This window comes from Rhinolophus ferrumequinum, chromosome 9 (genome assembly GCF_004115265.2).
Source record: "Rhinolophus ferrumequinum isolate MPI-CBG mRhiFer1 chromosome 9, mRhiFer1_v1.p, whole genome shotgun sequence".
NCBI lineage: Eukaryota > Metazoa > Chordata > Mammalia > Chiroptera > Rhinolophidae > Rhinolophus > Rhinolophus ferrumequinum.
In genome coordinates this window covers 47,400,925-47,421,817 of record NC_046292.1, presented here as the reverse complement: position 1 = coordinate 47,421,817, position 20,893 = coordinate 47,400,925, and the positions used below count along the sequence as shown (strand labels likewise).

The window sequence follows — 20,893 nt, the reverse complement described above, 5'->3', positions numbered from 1 at the left end:
CAGTGAAGGGGATTCAGGACACATCTGTGAAGTACGGAATCTGAGCCATGCTTCCCCTTCAGTGAAGACAGGATGATGAGACTGATGTCACAAGTCAGTGTGACGAGCAAGAAAAGGAACACACAGACGGAAAAAGGCGAGGAAAAGTTCCGAGTGTAACCAGGACGGAGGCACCGATCATTGGGATAGTGAACCGAGACAGTGGAGTAAGATTAGAGGAAAGTCTATGTTTTGTTTGTTTAATTTTTGATGTAGCTACAGAATAATCATAGAGAGATGTGCATCCTGAAGTTGATTACACAATAAATAAATTCAGAAATAGGACCCAGCCGGAGATAAAGATCTGCAGTTCAGCAGCATGTGGTGAGAGCTGAGGTGCTGACTAAATTGCGAACATTCAGGGAAATAGCCCTTAGTGAAAAGTGAGGAGACATCTACGCTTTGGAACAACAGAGTCACAGAAAAGGAGCCTGAGGAGGCAACTAAAAAGGACTGAGCAGAGAAGTAAGAGGATAAATGGAAACCAAAGGACAGCAGTGTTTCAAAAGAGAAGTTTACATGTCAACTGCCACACACCAGTCAAGCAAATCTATGGAAGGGCCATTTGAAATCTTTCAAGGGAACATGACAGTAAAAAACTGGGACAATCTAAATGTTGAACTAGAGTAGATGGGTTAATTCAACAATATTACATAATCATTACTACAATGATAGGGAAGAATATTTACATATGCACTAAAGAGTGTTTAGGATACATTTGTTAAGTAAAAAAAAACAGGCTGTATCCATTATGATCATATTTGTTATAAGAGGGTATATATATACATGAGAATATATGTGGCAAATGAAATCTTTTGAAATCAGTATAATAGGGTTGTTGTAAGAAACTATGAAAAAGACTAAACTTTGAAGTAGCTCGCAGTACAGGAGTAGAACTTGAAGAGGAATCAAGGCGAAGAAAATGGCCCTTTGTGTACTTAATTTTGTGTATCTCTCTCTCTCTCTCTCTCTCTCTCTCTCTCTCTCTCTCTCTCTCTCACACACACACACACACGAATGCAAATGGAATCACATAACCTTGAGAAACGTAGATTTCTAAGTGACTGAATACTTTTTATATATATAAATAATTACCACATCTTTTACGGCACTAATGCAACCATGGGGCAGGTAATTAGGCATAAAAACTAACTAGAAATTCCTAATTTGGTTGCTTTTTATTCTTTTATTTTAGGTTTTTTTGGTAGACCACAGCATTTCATTACATTGGTATTAGCATACTTAACTGATAATTTTCATGGTATTTTAAAGAAAAGAGAAAAACCTACAGCACACAGCCATTCTTTGTCTTTCACAGAAGGAAGGCATGAAGCCATGAAATTAGCAGCACAACCTACGGCCTCCAGTGTCCACCTGTATGTACCTCCTGCACATTTACCGCTGTAATGTGACTTAAAAATGCCCCCTACACCCCATGAATCCTGCTTCTCAGTGAAGACGGCAATGCGACCAAGATCGAAGTGTGCAAGTTCAAATGCTCTTTAAATCAAACACAATAAAGAAAGTCTAGACACTTTTTCTTTTTATAAGAAAGATGAACTCCCACTTCCACTCCCACCTCAATTGCATAACTCAAGAGAGCAAGAGGCAACTTTCCTTGGACTCTTCAAATAAACTCTCTTTAGGGATCAGGCTACGCACAAGAAAATAGCTCAGCAGGAATTTTGAAGAAAAAAAAAAGAGTAAGAAACTAGGGATAAAAGCAGGAAAGAATCTGTACAAAACATTACTAGCACCATCATATAACACATGCATTGTCAAACATTAGTTATTTGAATGGAGTCAGGGACAAGGAGTCAATTTAGAAAGTAGAGATCTGACAGGAGTGGTTTTAAGGAAAAGAATATACATGTGTGTTGGATGGATGGACATACGATCTAGTTTTGGATAAATGAACCTTAGAATCGTTTACAATTCATGTGAGTCTGTTTCCAGCTAGTCTGAAAGGCAATCTGAAACTGTGTTATCAATTAGGGGCTCATTGATGGATTATACACATTCTGTAAGAGCCTAAGGCTGGACATCTTACAGATGTAAATATCAGACATGCGATAGCCTAGGAAGTATATTAATTCTGATCTGAAAAGGGGCATGAGCTAGAGAGGAGGAAAAGAAGGAGCGCTGAGGTCACCCTTCATCATGTATTGCTCCTCTCACGTTACAAATGATTGTTCAAGAATGTGGGCTTTGGGATACAGCCACTGCCTGGGTTGGAATGTCACAAAACTTCACATGCAAGCAGGTCCGTTCTCACATATCCGAATACTACCAAATGCTGCTTGTAAAGCCAGCTATGTCAACCGAGCCGAGAACAACTCTTATTAGGTAGTATATTATACTTGAGACGCGCTCTTAGAAATAGCAAAGTTCAAGATTTGCTCTTTAACTATATACCTCTGCCCTCACCATCTTCTTCCTCCTTACCTCCTGATTTTTCAAACGATCTCTCCCTTAACCAGTAAATACTGAAATAAAACAGCATTATGTCAGGATCTCTAATTATTTGTGTAGCTGAGTTCTAGTCTCAAAGCTCAGCCACAGAAGATAATCTTAGAATAACTAATAGGTCTTCAACGCCTCTTCTCACTCTCGGCTGATGCTCTTCTTCCTAATTCCCTGAGAAAACAGTCACTAAGGAAATGTCTCCAGTGCCCGACATTACGGTAATCATTATGGCATCTTTACACTTCCTCATCCCTCCCTCTCCTTACTAAGAATGAATGGCTCTGTGCTTCTGGACCCCTACTTGGAATCCCACCATCTTTTGCCTAATCAAGAAAATGGCTCTAGCAATGATCTCCGCTCGCTCCTGTGTCATTAGCTTCTCTTTATGGGGCCACTCCCTTTGGCACGTAACCTTGCTGTAATTTCTCTCAATTTAAAAATAGTCTCTTGACTCCACATGGCTCTCCTCCAGCTCTCCTTTCAGCCAACCTTAGGAGATCATGGAATCATTGTCTCCAACTCCTCTCTCCTCCATTCTAGAGCTTGAACTGACGAGGACCAGCCTTTCATCCTACTCTACTATTCCACCAAACAACCCTTGTCAAATTGACCAACAACCTCTAAGTTGCTAAATCGAGTAGTTGGTTGTTTTGTTTTTTTCAGCCTTCCCCTTATTGGACCTACTTAACCCAGTTGATCTCTCCCTCCTTTGAACACTTTCTTCATTTGGTTTCAGGGAGATGGGTCTTTTGGTTCCCTTCCTACCAGATTGACTTCCTTCTCACATTCTTTTACTGCTTCCTCTTCATTTCCGTGACCTCTAAGCAGTAAAGTGCCCCAAGACTCAGGTCCTGACGTTCTTCTCTTTCTTACCTACAGTCCCTTGCTATGTGATCTCATTGAGTCTCATGATTTAAGTATTAGTTATACTCGTATATAATGAATCTCAAATTTATATCTCCACTCTGGCCCATTCTCCAGACTTGTATATCCGACTGCCTATGAGATATTTCCACTTGGATATCTAATATGCATCTCAAACTTAACTTTGCTAAAACTGAAATGTTGATTCCCTGCCTCCCATACAACCCTGCTCTTCCGCCAATATTCCTCATCATAGTAAATGGAAACTCTCTCCTTCTCCTTGACAAGGCCAAATATCTTCAAAGTCCTTCCTGACTTTTCTCTTACTCTCACACACTCTGCCCCTCCCCCATCCAATGAATCAGCAAATCCTATTGGTTCTACTTTTAAAGCATATTCAGAATCCAACCATTTCTCCCAATATCTGCTGTTACTGCACTATTAATGACATCTGCCGCCAGGGTTTTGGAATACCCTCCTAAGTGGTCTCCCTGCTTCCACCTTTGCCTTGCTATAGTCAATTTTTGCCACAGCATCTGTTAAACCTTTTAAGCTACGTTAAAGCACGTCACTTCTCTGCATAAACCCTTTCCTTCCCCAACACCTCATGCCTTTGTATCTCATTCAGTGCGAAAGCTGAAGTCCTTACAAGGGCCAGTCAAGGGAGGCTCTTGGTGATCTGGCCCCCAACTACCTTTCTGGCCCAAACTTCTATTATCCATCCTATTCACTGAACCACAGTTATAGTGGCCGACTTGCTGTTTCTGAGCACACGGAGTATTTTCCCAACTCAAAGCCTTTGACTGGGACATACCTCTTCCAGTTATCCTTACGGTTTAAAATTCCCTTATTCAGATCTCACTGATGAGCCCTTATATAAAATAGTGAGTCTTTTTTTCCCTCCTGCTTCCCACTCCATCCACCCCTTGAGCCAAAAGTATCCCCTATGCCTTATCCTTGTGTACTTCTTCCTCCATAACACTCACCATCATCTGACATGCATATTTGTTTGTCCATTTATTTAAGATCTATGTCCTCAGGTACCCAGAATATAAGCTTTTTGCTTTGTTTTCAGCTTATCAAATACAAGGGACATTGTTTACTACATAGAGTATGCTTAATAAATATCTCTTGAATGAATTTTTATTGTACTTATTCTAGTTAGTAGGTGGGAGGCCATTGCCTGGGAAAATGGCTTCTGTATTCACTAAGAAAAAGGTGCAATAATACGATGGAGCTAGAGCTCAACAATATTCGTATTATTAGAAACAACGAACAGATATGAAATAAGGCAATGAAAACAGAGCCATGGCTGCAGCAGCTTCCAGATCCTTCCAGTTCTGGCCCACTGAGCTGAGTGATCCTGGCTCCCAATGAAGCATGCACCACCCTCGGTCGACCCCCACCTACCCTTCTTATTGTCTCAGTCACACAGCCAGGAGGGTAATGGAGCTTTGTCGAGACCCTCAACCTCAGACTGAGGATCTACTATTAAAGACTTGTGAAGAAAGGGACTGTCTACCAGAACGGAGTGAAAATAAATCAAAAAGTAGTCTATAATTCCTACCTGTTTTATTTTCCCCAATTATAAAAGCAATGCATGCTTAGTTTAAAATTAAGAAAATCAGTAAGGAACTAAAAATACCCCACTGTTCCATCACTAAAAGATAATTATTAACATTTATGAGTGAGTGAGCCCTAACAGATTTTACATATTTAAAGGAGGAATGCACTGATTTTTTTTCCTTATTAATTCAAAGAGCCCACAAGTTAACATGTATTAAAAAATTTTAACTACATACAATGTTGGATTAGATTGTGTATTACTGAGATACATTTAAATCTGATCCTATTCGAAGATTGCTATTTCAATCTCAAGTCTTTTTATCCAGAAACATGTCTTGTGTTGGTGTGAAAATTTGAGGCAAAGGGGATAAGTACTAAATTTGGGAACCAGAGATCTCAATTTCCAGCTTTTTGCTCTGTGCCAGCTATGGATACATCCATAATTTATTTGCTTTACCCATTCTATGCCCTTCTGTACTTTCTTCAGTTATTTATTTTTTTTTTTATGAAAAATATTTTCTTTTCACTTCCTTTCTAGCAGCAAACCCCACCTGCTCCAGAAGGCCTCCAGATTTTCAGGCCAATGAAAATATGACTGACTCCATTATATATTGGTCTAGACAATATGTGCAGGGCAGAGATCGGTTGAACCATTTAGCTAGTAGCTATAGTTTTATGATCTTTAAGCAACATAAAGCTTACAGTTCTATCTTTCCAGACCTAATAGGTTACCTAGTTTGTGTATACAATTCCCAAAGACTGCAGTTTTTCCCCTGGACTGAGACTGGATGGGGCTGTAGAAATAAATATGCTGATCCTCTGGCCTATCTCTTGGGTTTTACATGTCTGCAAGAGACCTGGAATTTGGGAAATATAATTCTTCATGCTTAAGGATTGGATCCTTCCTCTCTCCAGCAATAAGGGAAGTCTTAGGACCCTTCTGAATGTCAGATTGTTCTTTGGTAAAATCCGAGGATTGAGGCTGGTAGGTGATTTCCAAAGCCCCTTCCAGCTCTGACAAAGTGAAGCGTTTAGGTTCTGAGGTCCATCAATCAACATGTGTATGTAACAAGACAAAAGCATGAAAAATATAAACTGGGACTTGAGAGCAAGAAAGTAGAGACACTACGTCACTTTGGAGTTTTATTTATTTATTTATACACACACACACACACACACACACACAGCTATATAAATATATACTGTAGCTATATATACACAGGTATATATACACAGGTACTCGAGTAGTTATTACTACTGCATATAACTAAGTTCCACCGAGAACAGGAAGAAAGTTCAATCTTAATATAAAGCATCATGTCCCTGTTTACTGATAGAAAAACTCCCTCATCATTCTTCCAAAAATCCCCCTAAAATAAATTAAAAATTATAAATAGAGCATAAAAATAAAATTCAACACCTCCCACTGCAAAGACATAACTGGGTCTCCAAGAACACCTTTAAAATAACAAATGTAAAACTCCTAGCCAACTAGATAATAGATTGAAGAGCCCAGCAAGGCCTTGGCATGTGCAATACATATAGCTCTATAGTAAATGATCAACACATAGCAGCTCCATTTTCTTCTTCCTTTCTCTCTTCTGAGTGTCACCTTTCCAGCAACAAATAACCAATTTTCAGTATATGATATTTTTCTTCAAAACTTAAAGGAAAATATTTAAAGCAATATATTTATTCAAGTTGGACGTGGTGGAATAGAGTTCATCTTCATAAAACGCATGATTACTGACCTGAATTTAAGTCTCGTCCTGGATTGAAGGCCCGGCTATTAACAGTAGTAGAAAGTCGATCGCAACTAATTGTTCTGGATACATTGGTGTTAAAGTTCCCATCGAATCTGAAAGAACAGGACAAAATTAGCAATATTTATTTGGTGGTTACTGAATTCAGAAAAACAAACGAACAAGAATAATAATTCATACTGTATATGAAATAGGTCAGCTCACAAACAGTAAAGTTGTGATTTAGATTTTAAACATAGAACAATCACCAGAATAATGTGGGAAAAACAATATTTGCATCTAGGAGGCTTTGGGAATCAAGTTCAAGTCTAAGGAGATAAAAAAATAACCATCCTTCAAACCAACTTTTCTCCCAAATAATTTGAGTCAGGTACTATTAATAAAATCACGCAGAAAATAGATTTGACCCAATTGAGACTAGAATTACAAAAATTCAGACTTGAGTTCTGATATTACATATGAAATAATTCTTTAAGTGATCCTATCTGAAAATCAATGACCAGGAACAAAAATAGACAGTAGTGAAGGAGAAAGAACGGCTGTGGAGTAGGAAAGCTCTAGATTTGAATCTCTGCTCTGTCACTATTAAATGTGTGTCCTTGTAGAAACTGTTTAATTTTTCTAAGCCTCAGTTTTCTTATCTGGAATAGAAGAAGAAAGAAAACTTATTCCCAAAGCTGTCCAAAGGGTTATAAATAATGTACCAAAGCTATTTTCACGGTATAGGACATACAGCTTGCACCTTCTAAACTGTAACGTAAAGAAGGCCAAGGTTTGTTTTGATTTCCAGTGGTAGTACACGTACAATGCTAGTACTAGAGCTAGAACTATGTTAGTACTCTGGCTAGTCGCTGGTTAATAAATACGAGTGTAATCAAGGATTCATTTGCTGAAGCTAATCATAATCTGCAAGACAATAACAGGAAAATGTACCAACTCTTTAGTCACTAAGAGTATTTTTTAAAGGGAATTTAATCCAGAAGCAACAAAAGAGAAAAACAGTTGAACTTCTAAGTAACCTATTTAGGATTTCAGATAGAGGACTCATGACATTTCGAAGATTTTCCCCACCCCCCAATTAATTCAATCTGAAATTAAGCTTTTTTAAAACTTGTGTTAAAATGTGCACCTTAGATGATAAATGCCATTAATGAAATTCCATTACCACAGGTATAGAAACTTTATCACCGAGGAGAAACAGTCCTAAAAGTCAAGATCTACTTGATTATTCACATGAACTTTGATTATCTGGTGCTCATATCTCCTCATACATAAAAGCTACTAAATTGACCTGATTACATAAGGGAACTAGGTTTTCACATGGTGTGTTGGGTTCCAAAGCAAAAGTTAAAGTTTTGTTTTGAAACATACCATCTCAAAAAAAGGAGGTAACTGGATTTTAAGAGACCGTTAGTCTAGCCTCTACCTCAGTACAGAATCACAGCAACACTGTCACTTGTGCCTCCAAGGACACAGTTGCTTCACCAATGCGGTGGCTCTTCCTTGGACCTACTCCAATTTGTCTAGACGAGAAGACTTGTGCCTTGGAAGCCACAGATGGAGAGAAAAGAAGAGATTAATACATCAGCAGCTGCCTTTGGGCATGCTGGCAGAGCAACAAAATCTCACTGTCCCTCCTGTTTTAGCATTTGAACATCTGTGAAGCCAGAGCAGCATTATACAACTGACTCACTTGCTCCCCGTGCTCTCAGTGCCACATTAAATCTATCTCACATGTGTTTTAATAAGACCAGATAATATGGAGGCTTTGTGGGCTCTATGGTCTGTCACAACTACTAAACTCTGCCACTGTAGCATGAAAACAGCCGAAAACAGAATTCATAAAAGAATGAATGTGGTTGTGTTCCAATAAAACTTTATTTTCAAAACTAGGTGGTGTGCCAGACATGTTTTACCATTGTTGGTCTAGACCAGCGCAGTCCAAGAGAATTCTCTGAGATGATGAAAATGTATTATTTTTGCACTATCCAATATGGTAGCCACATGTGGCTACTGAGCATTTGAAATGTAGCTAATATAACAGAAAGACTCATTTTTCTATTTTGTTTAATCTCTATTTAAGTGTAAATAGTCACTGACTAGTAGCTACCCTCTTGGACAGTTTGAGTCTACACGGTTCTCCTGACATCCTTCAGATCTCTGTTCATTTATCACTTCCCCAGAAAGGCCTAGGCTACGACTTCCCAATCTATGCCAAGTGCTCCCCTATCTTCTCTCACAGCATGTGCCATACTGTTTTTAACTTATAACTTCACTCGTGTATATTTTATGGATGGACTTTTACAGATCAGGCTACATGAATAGACAAGAGCCCCTTGAGGGCAGGCACTGTGTCTTGTTGATTTTGTTCACTGCTGTATATATAATGCTTTGCATTGTTCATGTCAAAAGCAGATGCTCTGGTGAATCAATCTTCTATTAACATCCACGTTGCCAGTGCCTACGTCTGTTCTGAGCTCCCCAGAAGGTTCCAGAAGTCCTAGCAAGTGAGGACCATGACTCAGATGAACGGTTCCTAATTGTTCAAAGTCTGGCCATGTCAGAATCACCTGGGAGGCATGTTGGAATGCAGATTTCTGGGATCAACCCTGGAAGAGTCTGATTTAGTGAGTCTGGAGCGAGGCCCAGGAATCTGACGTGGACAGGCTCCTTGTGTTTGAGAAGCCCTCCAATCCTGCCATACAGATTCCTTTGGAAATAAAACAGTAGAATGACTTTCTGTGTGAACAGAGGTACTTTCCAATATGCATCAAAGAGATCGAGGACAGAGGATCTTCCAATTTCAATCAAAAGACCAGAGTAATTCTTAGATATCCCTGCAGCTCCCATCTGAACTTTGAGTACAAATTACAAACCCCTTTAGATCTACCCATTTCAGAGTTGAGAACAGTGACACCAAGGATCACCCAGCAAGTTAGACCTAAGAGAGACTTGAACCCATCACCCAACTCCCTGTCCAATGATAAGCCACACAGCACACTGCTTAATTTAAGTGGCACGTGCGGAATAACTTGCTAAAAGGGGCAACACAAAAGTTACCGAAAATTTCTCCCAGGAAAAATGTAAAGCTGGAGAGAGCCCCTGTTTCTTTTAATGGAGTCTCCACAGCCAGGACCTGTGCTCTCAGTCCCACCCCTTGAGAAGGCCAAAGTCCAGGCTGAGCATGCACAGATTCATTGGGCTTTTGTGAAATGAAAACTTGCTCCTAGGGACTGGGAGACCAGGGAATTATTTTTATAGGTTGTTTTCTGTACTGAAAAGATCACCTCTAAGAATATTAAAGAAAACATTTTTATAATAATAAAAATGGAAGTGACTCATTAACAAAAGTAGGTGCTAAGTAAACATTTGTCAGTCATAAAAACGTTTCACAATGTAGTTCGCACATCAATAATCTACCCAACCTTTCTACCCACCCCAATCTCTCAACCTGTCGTTCTAACCAGACCAGTCCCCTCAGCTGTTGGATCTCAATTGTGATGCTCGCCAGTGTCCACTGCATCCATTCTACAAAGCCCTTCTCTTTTCATCCTCCTCCCTGAAATTTCTCCTGTCGGTTCCAGCCTATGAGGAGCCCTACCTCCTCCAAAATGACTAGTGCCGTTCTGAGTCTTTGTTCCACGCTTGTGTCTCTTTTCCTATTTTTTATATTGTTTTGAAATCAGGCTTAACATAGTGTCATCATATTAGACACCGATGGACTGGTTTTAGATTCTGTTTATAGCAACAAATGACTAATCAATACAAATTAAAAAATAAGATTTATTATAAATAATGAGCAAACTATTTTACTTAGTTTGCCTTCTCCATGAAGGGTGAGATGCCAAGAGATTTCGTTATGGAAGTCTTATTGTATAAACCCTAACACACAGCACTTGAACTCCCAGTTCTCTCTAAAACCTTTCACATATGTGAGAAGCCTTAGTTCCCCCAATGGAACTGTAAGTTACTGGAGGGATTACATTGCTATTTCAGGTCTAGCATATTGGTGTGAATGTGAATTCCATAAATTCTCCCTGCTGACTGACTAATGAAGAAGCACAGAGAGCTAAGTTACTGGAAACCTCTGGGCATTTTATTCAATCATATTCCCCAAACATCTATGATGAACGCAGCACTGTCACCCTGGCAAAGCATGATTATGTCATTGTCAGGAGCATAGACTTGAGAGGTACCTAGACGTGGACTGGAATTTGGGTTTAAATTGCTTATTGCTATATAGTTCTGGCATATTACTTACATTTTCTAAGCCTCTGCTTTTCTCATCTATAAAATGGTGATAATAACAAGATGTATTTCATAAGGTAGTGAGGATTAAGACTTAAATCAGAAGATGGTTCTTAACAGCCTAGGTACATAATAAACATTTGATAAATAATAACTAACTAGTATTGCTGTACTAGTAATGATACCAGTTAACAGCTACTTAGTGCTTATCATATGTCAAGTATATTTTAAGTGCTTTACATAGATTAACTCATCTAATCTTCTCAAATCCTGAGGGAAATACGATTATTATCTTCATTTGAAGACCAGGGTACTGAGATATAGAAATTTTAAATTAAGGAGCCCCAGGTTGATAGCTGGGAATTAGCAGAACCAAGATGTGAATGTTTACGCGCTGGAGCTCTCATTCATAATGAATACATTACATTGTATCTCAAAAAAATCAAGAAATAAGTCATCAACATTATCTAGAACAGCTGAAGCAGAATTCAATTCTCTCAAAGGAAAGGATTTACCCTGAAAGACTGTAGGGCTTACAGGAAATCTTTGCTTAATAGAAACTGATAGTAGCTAAACATAAGGCTTCACAATAGATAGCTACAGAGAAAGAACTCTAGGGACAAGATAAGAAGGTGGAGGAAGAGGAAGTAGATATTAAAGGCAGGTGTTCTCTTAATTACAGATAACTTAGATTTTTTTTTTTTAAACAAATGTTCACCAATGGCAGAGCTATGGAATTGGCCATTTTGGGTCAATTTTTATTATTTCATTCTAGAAAAGCTTCACGTTCCCTTCCCATTCACCACTGAAGTCTGAGAGGTTTCAGGATAGAAGAGCGAGCCTATGCATGTGGGCCTGGAACAGAGATGCAGCAGAGCCGGGGCCAGTTCATTCTGGTTTTCTCCTTTTCCAGGTACCAGCTTTCTCCTTTGAGAGGAAGACCCTGGCACTCTGATCATCTGAGGACCTTGAAGAGATGGCTTATGAACAACAAAGACAATATAAAACAGAAATAAAACCCAGAAAGAGGAAATGGCACCAAGTTCTGAAAAAAAATCTCACTTGGGACAATGAATAGAGAATGCTTAATAACACAATGGACAATGGCCACAACTCAAGTTGTGTTGCAAATGTGGGCAAGGCATATAATATGGAAACAGCTCAGGGGAGCCTCGGCTGATGAGCAAACACACAGCCTTCCAGAAATCAAACTTGACCCCAAAATAAAACGTAATATACCTGAAGAAGTGCTTTTCCTGAAGCAATCTGTAGAATTTTCCTGATGTTTTAGAATTAAATAACCACCTTGCAGGGAGAACCTCAGCCAGAGGGCAATATGACCTACCGGCTCGTCAGTTCAAGGACATCTGGGTTCTGAAAATTCAGTAGTTAAGGGATGAAACAGATTGTTACCTCATTTCAGAATTTGATTGAGTTCTTGCTTCCTGAGTAATCTGCATTCAGTGAATGCTGGTGATTTTAAGTTAATTTACTCCTCTCAGGCCCCCACAGTCTGATATTTCAAGAATTCAGACATGCCAACCACTCTCCTTCCTCCTACTTCTTGCTCGATGGTATTCTTTAAGTGGCAACAGCCTCACAGGAATCTCAATTGTCTTGAGTTTCCTCACGCGTGCCGAACCACAGCCAGGGAGCAGGCACTCCCCAGCCGAGTTCATGTGAAATGCCTAGAAATAAACCTCACTCTGATTCTATTCCTGCCTATGCCGCGGATGTGCCAGTCAGGGAGGGAAGCATGTGTCAACAGGAGCTTAAGACATACAGGAGAACAGTGTGTCCTAAGCTAGTGAGCCGGCGAGGAGAATAATTACAAGAGCAAAAACCCTGTGATTATCTCTCCAGCTTCCACTCACCCACACTCACTAGTACCTGCTTCTCTTCTGAACTCTGCACTCTTACTGGACTCCAAACACAGGAGTAAAACTTGCTTAGCTATCCTTGTTACATTAGCTGCTTCTGGGCCCAAGAGGAATGGCTGCCTTGCCGAAGACAGGAACGCATTTTATGAATGTGTGCCTTTTAGATAACAATTAACAACAACAAGAACAACCACACACACACACACACACACACACACACAAACACACAAACACACAAACACACGCCATTCACCCTGATTTGGAGACTGTAAGAAATGTAAAGTTCATGCTCATGATACTTTTTCAAAACACATTAGTCTTAGAGGCTACCAAAAAAAAATTTTCATTGAGAAATATATTAGCTGCCAGTCACATTGATATAATTCCAGGTCTATGGAAAGGTCAAGAACTGGTATATTTTCACTAAAAAATGAGCAGGCAATTCAAATTACCTTTATATCTGTGCTTTAAAAAAGTAATAACAATAAGAAGAATAATCCTACCTAAATGTTCTGTAGACCCTCACTCTGAAAAAAAGGAGATACTGGATTTAGGATTGCTTTCTATACTTATTTTCATAAGATAAAACCATTGCCTGAAATTCAGTTTCAAGAGAAATAACTCTATCTTTCCTGCCCCCTTAAGTTAAAAAAAACAAAACAAAACAAAACTTCCTTCTGGATTTACTTTCATGAACAACTGATCGAAACTGCATCCCGAGGGAGAAAACAGAACTGTGACTCCCACTTTGATCTCTTCCCCATGGAGAAATTCACTCCCTGCCTGGCTTGCAAGATGTTCATTTGATTGACGTTTGCTCTGATGTGCAAACTGCTTTGAACTTCAGACATTTAATTCCCATCAGGCTGCAGTCATTTTTATTCTCCTTCAACAGGATTTACAAGCAGGAGATCAGCAAATGTAGAAGATAAAATAAATTTGCAGAAGCTTTGAATCTTACATCAAAACAGTGTTCAAGTGAGTTCCAATTGGATTTCATTCAGCCTCGATTCACAGTGTAAATCAACTTTTCAGTGGCGTCCCAGTTTAGAAAGAAAAAGATATAAAGGAGAGAGACATACACACCAGTTGGGATTTACTTCCTGAATCTCTTTCTTGGTCTTTGTTTAAATTTCCTATGGAAGGTGATTTGCCAGGCAAATCACTCAGAACTCTGGGTTTTCCTCAACATTTCCAGAGAAGGCTGCCCCATTTAGCACACAGTGCACAAAAACCACACCCACAGTTCCAAGGGTGATGGTGAAATGCAATATTATTCATGGACACGTTTTTAAGGTAATATTTTAAAAAGCAAATCCCTGTAGGTATCCCAGAAGAGCAAGGCTTAAACTGATAGTTGACTCCATGAACAAAGCCAATATGAGGACAGCTAATGGAGTAGCGAATATTTTTTACTTGTTTGCTTGTTTTTAATCACTGTTAAAATACTGAGACAGGTGCAAAAGGTTAAACAACAACAACAACAACAACAAAACCACCATTTCTCCTGGAAGCAAAACCTGGTATCTGAACAGAAGCTGGTGTGGAGCAAATATGCTGGGAGGCTTCCAATAGAGTCCGGCACAAATCAGGCCCTTGCTTCCAATGCTGCTGAACTCCAGGTTCCATTTTAAGAATAGCACACATCTTTCTGGGAGGCAAAGTCCCTTGACCAGTAGCTCTAGGAGCCTTTAAAAGACCTGGATACTGAGAAACACCCATCCCTACCAGACCCTCCATTCCTAGTAAGAGCCCAACAGTGTCTGGTTTACTATGATACCACAGGGAGGGAGACATACCGCTTCACCACCATTCAATCAGGTTCCTGCTCATTCTTTCTGGGAAGTGTCTGTTCTCCAAATATTTGAGCAACACCAGTTGAAAAGAATTAAACAAGAACCCCCTTATCTTCCACTTAACCACCCATGAGAATAAAGTTAAACAAAGAAAGAGCTAAGATAAAAATCAAACATCTGTACTGGCAAATATTTAAACTCTGTTTGAATGGTGGAGGAAGGAGCTAAGAGGGGGATCACTTCAAAAAGGAACTATCACGTTCATAAAGTAAATGATACTTGAACCACCCCCCAACTACGTTTACTTATTCGAACACCTCAATTAATGGGCAAACTGAAAAGCTGTCAAATAACGCGTAATCATGTTCCAAGAAATGGTTTTTCCTTCCATCTCTGCAGAGATTGGAGAGATAAGTCACATTCTTTCTGTTCTTATCAGTAATAAGGATTAAACCTTCAGGGTTCAGCAACTCAGCCAGAGTGGAAACAAGGGCTGCTGTCAAATGCCCTTGGAAGGTAAGGCTTTCAGAGCAATAAAGCATCTCTCTTTCCATGAAAGTCTAGGTATCATACAAACCAGCCCTATTTCTTTTTCATCATTTCTCCACCACAACAGGTCACTGAGAGGAGGCCCTGCTGTGATCGTGTGTCTCACGTCTAGATTCCAAGTGGTAGTATTATCCCTTTGATCTGCTTTCTCACACAAATTTGGGAGATTGCACCGGTGAGATGTGGGGGATTTGGGAATGGATCCACAACCACGTTAAACATTTATCCTTATCTTGCTCATCACTAGGTTGGGGCAGGGGTGGATGAAGAAGAAGAAACAAGGGTACCTGGAAAAATACCACAGAGTTCTCTCTCTCTGGAGAGAACAGGCAGGTGGACAGAGGCTAGGTGGGATCCACAGGCTCCCTTTGTGCTGTTCCATAGCCCTTGTCCATCCTGCCACGTGACATCTATATAACGCCTTAGCACACTTTATAGTTATTTATGTATATACTTTTCTCCCTTGGTAGTTAATATGAAGAGAGAGATCCTTTCCTATATTTATCCCCAGGGCACAGCCCTGGGAAGTGCACATGTTTACTAAATGTCTGCTGAATAAGTAAATTCAGAAAACCTAAGAGGCCAAGACTTGCCAGGACTAGAAACCAGAGATTGTAAATTTGTTTGTTTTCTTCCTGCACATACACTGAGCAATTAGTAAATAGCAGACAACCGTAAGTGGTAGGACACAGACATCAAGGAATAGCACTAAGAACTGCAGAGTTAGCAGATGACCTTGAAGATTAACTGGTCCAATCTCTTAGGCACCAACACACTGGGGGAAGAGACCTGCCCAAAGCTCCCTGTTCTGCAAAAGAAACATGAAATACAAGATGTAGAATGCTTATGGCTAATGGGTCCTCAAAAGAAATTATTGACCCAATATTAGTAAATTAATCAAGCTGTGAGTGTGAAGATAAATTGTACATCATTATACCAAACAAGCCACGTCCCCTGAAAGACTATATAGACAGAATGCTTTTTAAATCTTGGCCTTCTTTGAAAACACTTTGATATTTTTGCACATTAAAACATTTAAAAAGCTCAAAGGAAATTTCTTGTCTTCTGCTACAATAGGGTCTATTTCTTAAGGCTGGCAGTTTCTTTTAGAGGCCAGATTTTTAAGGAGGGAGGGGAAACAGGGAGGGAGGAAGGAAATCACAGGACCATCTCTCCCTAAACTGCGTAAAAGCCACTGGTGAAATACGTATTCTAAGCAGAGTGGCAGGTCTCCTGTCCTCCCTCCAGTGAAGGTCACATAAGGAAAATCCAGAAAGCAGGATTGTCAGCAGACCCAAATGCAGGTGCTTTCTGCTATGAGGGCAATCATCAATAGTTCTCTCTCTCTCTCTCTCTCTCTCTCTCTCTCTCTCTCTCTCTCTCTCTCTCTCTCTCTACCTATCTGATACAAATTGCAGGAACATGTTTTTTAAGACTTAGAAACAAACTAACCAGACTATGGGAGCATTATACTCAATCAACTGAGACCTTCAGAGGATCATACAATAGCCTTAAGTGAAATTCTAAGAAGGAATATATAGTTCAGCGTTTCCATTGGCAGATAAGCAATTCTAATTTTACTACTGGCCAAAATATTTTATCATTAAAAGAAAAGAAGATTTGGAGTCAGGAAACCTAGATTCCAAACCCAGCTCCCTTGAGGCCCGACACAACCTCTCTGAGCCTACTTCCTCACTGGCAAAATGGGGGTAGGGGGTGGGAGACGATAGTATCTACCATACCACGGCTGTTGAGAGAATCATATGAAGAATCTAATGTAAGTAAAATAATGTTTACAGAAGAAAAAGCATAAGAGAGTATTTTACTGAAGTATAAACATACATAAATCTTTTACATAAGCAATGTTAACTGAGTAAACTTTCTGAAATGTAAAGTTTTCTGCAAAATCTTTGTTAGATTTTGAGCTCAACTCAAGTCCTTCCGGCACCAATAGCCATAAAGACTGTATCTATAACCTTATGCCTGCCTGCAGGTAATCATAATTTTTAATGGCATTGGAGATAAAAGTTTGAGATAAAGCAGGGAGAATGACTTGAAAAACAGATTCACCATACAGTACTTTAAAGGCAAAGCCACATCTTGCTGGGGAGTGAACAGGACCTGCAATAAAATTAAACTCGGTTGTCAAGAACCAAGCTTGTCATATTATTTGACCTTGTGACACTAAAAGAACAAGAGCCATAAGTGCAAAAGTGGCTGGCTAAGTCCCAATGCTTTATTTTTCAGAAAAACAGTAATTATAAAAAATAAAATGTATATACAGTTAAACATTTTACATCATTTTTTCATGTGCAGTACCTTAAAATAGGGCTGGGAAAATAGGAGTTGCCCACATGTAGGTCAGCTGTAATGCCTAGAAACATAATTTTATACAAAATCATTTATGCATTAGCACATTAATACTATACATTTCAACTTTTCCCTCTCTCCTGAATTGCCATGCACAGAACATAGTTATGTGGGTGAAAATATTTGCGGGATGACAATAAAATGATGCTACAGGCTAATCTCAACTGCTTGCCAAACACCTCCCAAGAATGATCCACATGCAATTCAAAATTAAAATCAGCATGTTAATACTGAATTGATCATCTTCCTCTTAAAAAATCTTTTGCTCTGATTGTCACTCTTTAATTAATAGATTCCTGTCCTGAGGTGTTCAATTTAAAATTTAGAACCATCTATTAGAATCTTCCTTCCCACCCAAATCTCTAGTAAAAACTAGTGGCTGGATTCTACGTAACCCACCACCACGCTGGATGTCTTTTGCTTTCTACAATCCTTCCTTGAGGTGTCATTACTTTTCTCCTGGATTATTAGGATGGCCCAACTTGACAAGCAACATGCCTTTCCACCACAAATACAGTGTAATTTATCCTTCACTTGCCAACTAATTAGTCTGCTCAAATCACAGACCTGACCACAGACCTTGCTTTGAAACCTACTGTTTACCGAGAGAAGTTTGTCCAGTGGATTACGGATTTGGAGTCCACCAGACTGCATCTCTTGTCCTCAACTCCAGCTGTGTCTTCCACCTCCCCACCCTCAATGCTTTGTGGGTGCTTGCTGTTTTTCTGGTCTGAAGCATCTTTCCCCCAGATTTATCTGCAGAAGTTCCACTCTTCACGGCCTCAACTGCCACTTCTCCATCAAGCCAGAGTGCTCAGAAGACTCTGTTCGTAATCTTTCTCGTTTAAAAGAGTCTTTAGATTTCTTCCACGACGCTTGATACAGTCTGCCTTAGCTGACTCTACGTAAGTATGTCCTATGAGCCCCTGAAGGTACAGAGTGTTTTATTCACCTTTGTCTATCAGACAGTTTCTAGTACAACGTCTTACACATGAACTGCCTTGAACATGACACAGACAAGTTGAGTTGGAAATGACATGCAGTGGGAACAGTGGTTTCCCGCCCCTTCCCCCACCCCCATCCATGGTTTGCTCTCTGCGGTTTCTGTTACCTGTGGTCAACTGCAGTCTGAAAAGATTAGATGGAAAAATTCCAGAGATAAACAACTCAAGACATAATTCACAAGTTTTAAATGGCATGCCGTTCTGAGTACCATGATGAAATCGGTGCCTTCTCACTCCTTCCCGCCTGGGACCGTAAAACGTCCCTTTGTCCAGCATGTCGACACTGTAGACGCTACCTGCCCAATATTCACGGAGTACCCATCTCAGTTGTCAGATCAACCGTCAGTTCCCCCTGATTTTACGTAATAAGGCTTCCCCAAGCACACGAGTAGTGACGCTGGCAATCCGGAGACGCCCAAGAAAAGCCATAAAGTACTTCCTCTGAGTGAAAACGTGAACGTTCTTGACTTAATAAGGAAAGAATAAACATCGTGCTGAGGATGCTAAGATCTATGGTAAGAACGAATCTTCTCTCCTGGAAATTGTGAAGAAAGAAAAAGAAATTCGTGCTAGCTTGGCTATCGTATCTCAAACTGCACAAGTGAGGACCACAGTGCAGGGTAAAGTGCTTAGTTAAGATAGAAAAGGCATTCAATTTGTAGGTGGCAGACGTGAACAGAAAACGTGTTCCGACTGAAAGTCGTGTGTGGCACCAGAAGGCACTGAGCCTGTCTAAGAGACTTCAGCAAGGGATCCCTGAAACAAGTAACCACATGCACATAGCTTTATTATAGTATATTGTTATAATCATATTACTTTATTACTAGCTGTTGTTGGTAATCTCTTAGGGTGCCATATTTATAATTAAATTATCGTATTAGGTTGGTGCAAAAGTAATTGCAGTTCAAAAGGTTAAAAATGACAAAAACCGCAATAACTTTTGCACCAACCTAATATATGTGTGTATAGGAACAAACATAGTATATATAGGGTTTAGAGCTACCCTTGGTTTCAGGCACCCACTGGGGGTCTTGGAATGTTTCCCCTGCAGATTACTGTATACGTAGGTATTTGGACCTTTTGTGTTTTGAAATTCACTGTGCATACAATCAATTATAATATTATAATAATTATTCATATCCACTATTATTAATGATAAAATCTGATAACTGAGATAACTAAGTCAATGTCAACTTCCGTTTCCTATCAGGCCTTACAATAATGGAATAACTCTTATGAATGGGCATAAAAATATTGGAATTTCTGCCCAGAAATAAAGTAGCTCAGTAATTCTGACATCACCGTCACTACCAGTCCTCACAAAGTAAAGACAAATCAGGTTTGCTACCATGCAGTAACTCCTTCAGAAAATACGAGGTGTGATAGAAAAATACAGTGAATGTTTAAGAATAATTTATTACAGTAAAAGACATATTGCCATTATCCCCCCTCGCTTCAAACACACGTATCCCATTGTCCTTGCCACTGTCTGAAGCAGTTCTGGAAGTCCTCTTTCATGAGTGTCTTTACTTCATCCTGCATCATGACAACACTCTGTGTCATACATCGCAATTTCTGTCAAATAAAAACATTACGGTGTGTCCTCATCTACCTTACTCATCGGATCTGGCACCGTGCGACTTCTGGCTCTTCCCCAAAGTCAAAACGAGCATGAAAGGAAAACGTTTTCACTCGATTCATATATTGAGACAGCCCTTACTGTGCAACTAAAGATGCTCATGAAAGAGGACTTCCAGAACTGCTTCCAAAAGTGGCAAGAACGATGGGATAAGTGTGTTCAAAGTGAGGGGAAGTATTCTGAGGGGGAGTAATGGCAATGTGTCTTTTATTTAAACATTTACTGTATTTTGTGATCACACCTTGTATTTATTGAGGACCTGTTCAAGCAAGGTATTAAACACAAAGTTAAATCCGACAGAGTCCCTGAACTTAAATGTAACTAAGAAGAATGATGAGAAGCCACACAAAGTGAAAATATGCCTTAGAACCTGTTATCAACCACTGCCGTAGTTACACAAAATCTACCTTAGAAACCTTTGATTCCTCCTTCTTCCAACACCAAGCATACTGGGCACCAACAGCCAAGTTCAGGCCCATTCTTCCTCCTTCCCTATTTAAATGAAATCAGACTCGCTCTTTTAGTTGTTACATGGCTGACAAGTAAAATCCCCTTAAAGCTCATGTCTCATCCTTTCATTCCCTTTCTCAAAAATCTTAAATTAATTATCTCATTCAAGCAACCAATATTTATTGGGTGTCTACTAGGTGTCAGACAGTAAAGATATAGAAGTAAGAGAAGGACATTGTCCTTTACTTCATTACAAAGC

At 39.6% G+C, this 20,893-nt stretch overlaps 1 protein-coding gene across 2 annotated transcripts in view; it reads right to left on the bottom strand.

The window, feature by feature from the left end:
- CACHD1 (cache domain containing 1) overlaps positions 1 to 20,893 on the bottom strand; it is a 208,539-nt gene that overhangs the window by 68,468 nt on the left and 119,178 nt on the right. For both annotated transcript variants that reach the window (XM_033115363.1, XM_033115364.1), the window contains exon 4: positions 6,687 to 6,793. In XM_033115363.1, coding sequence (XP_032971254.1) covers positions 6,687 to 6,793 — 107 coding nt within the window. The remainder of the gene's footprint in view (positions 1 to 6,686; positions 6,794 to 20,893) is intronic.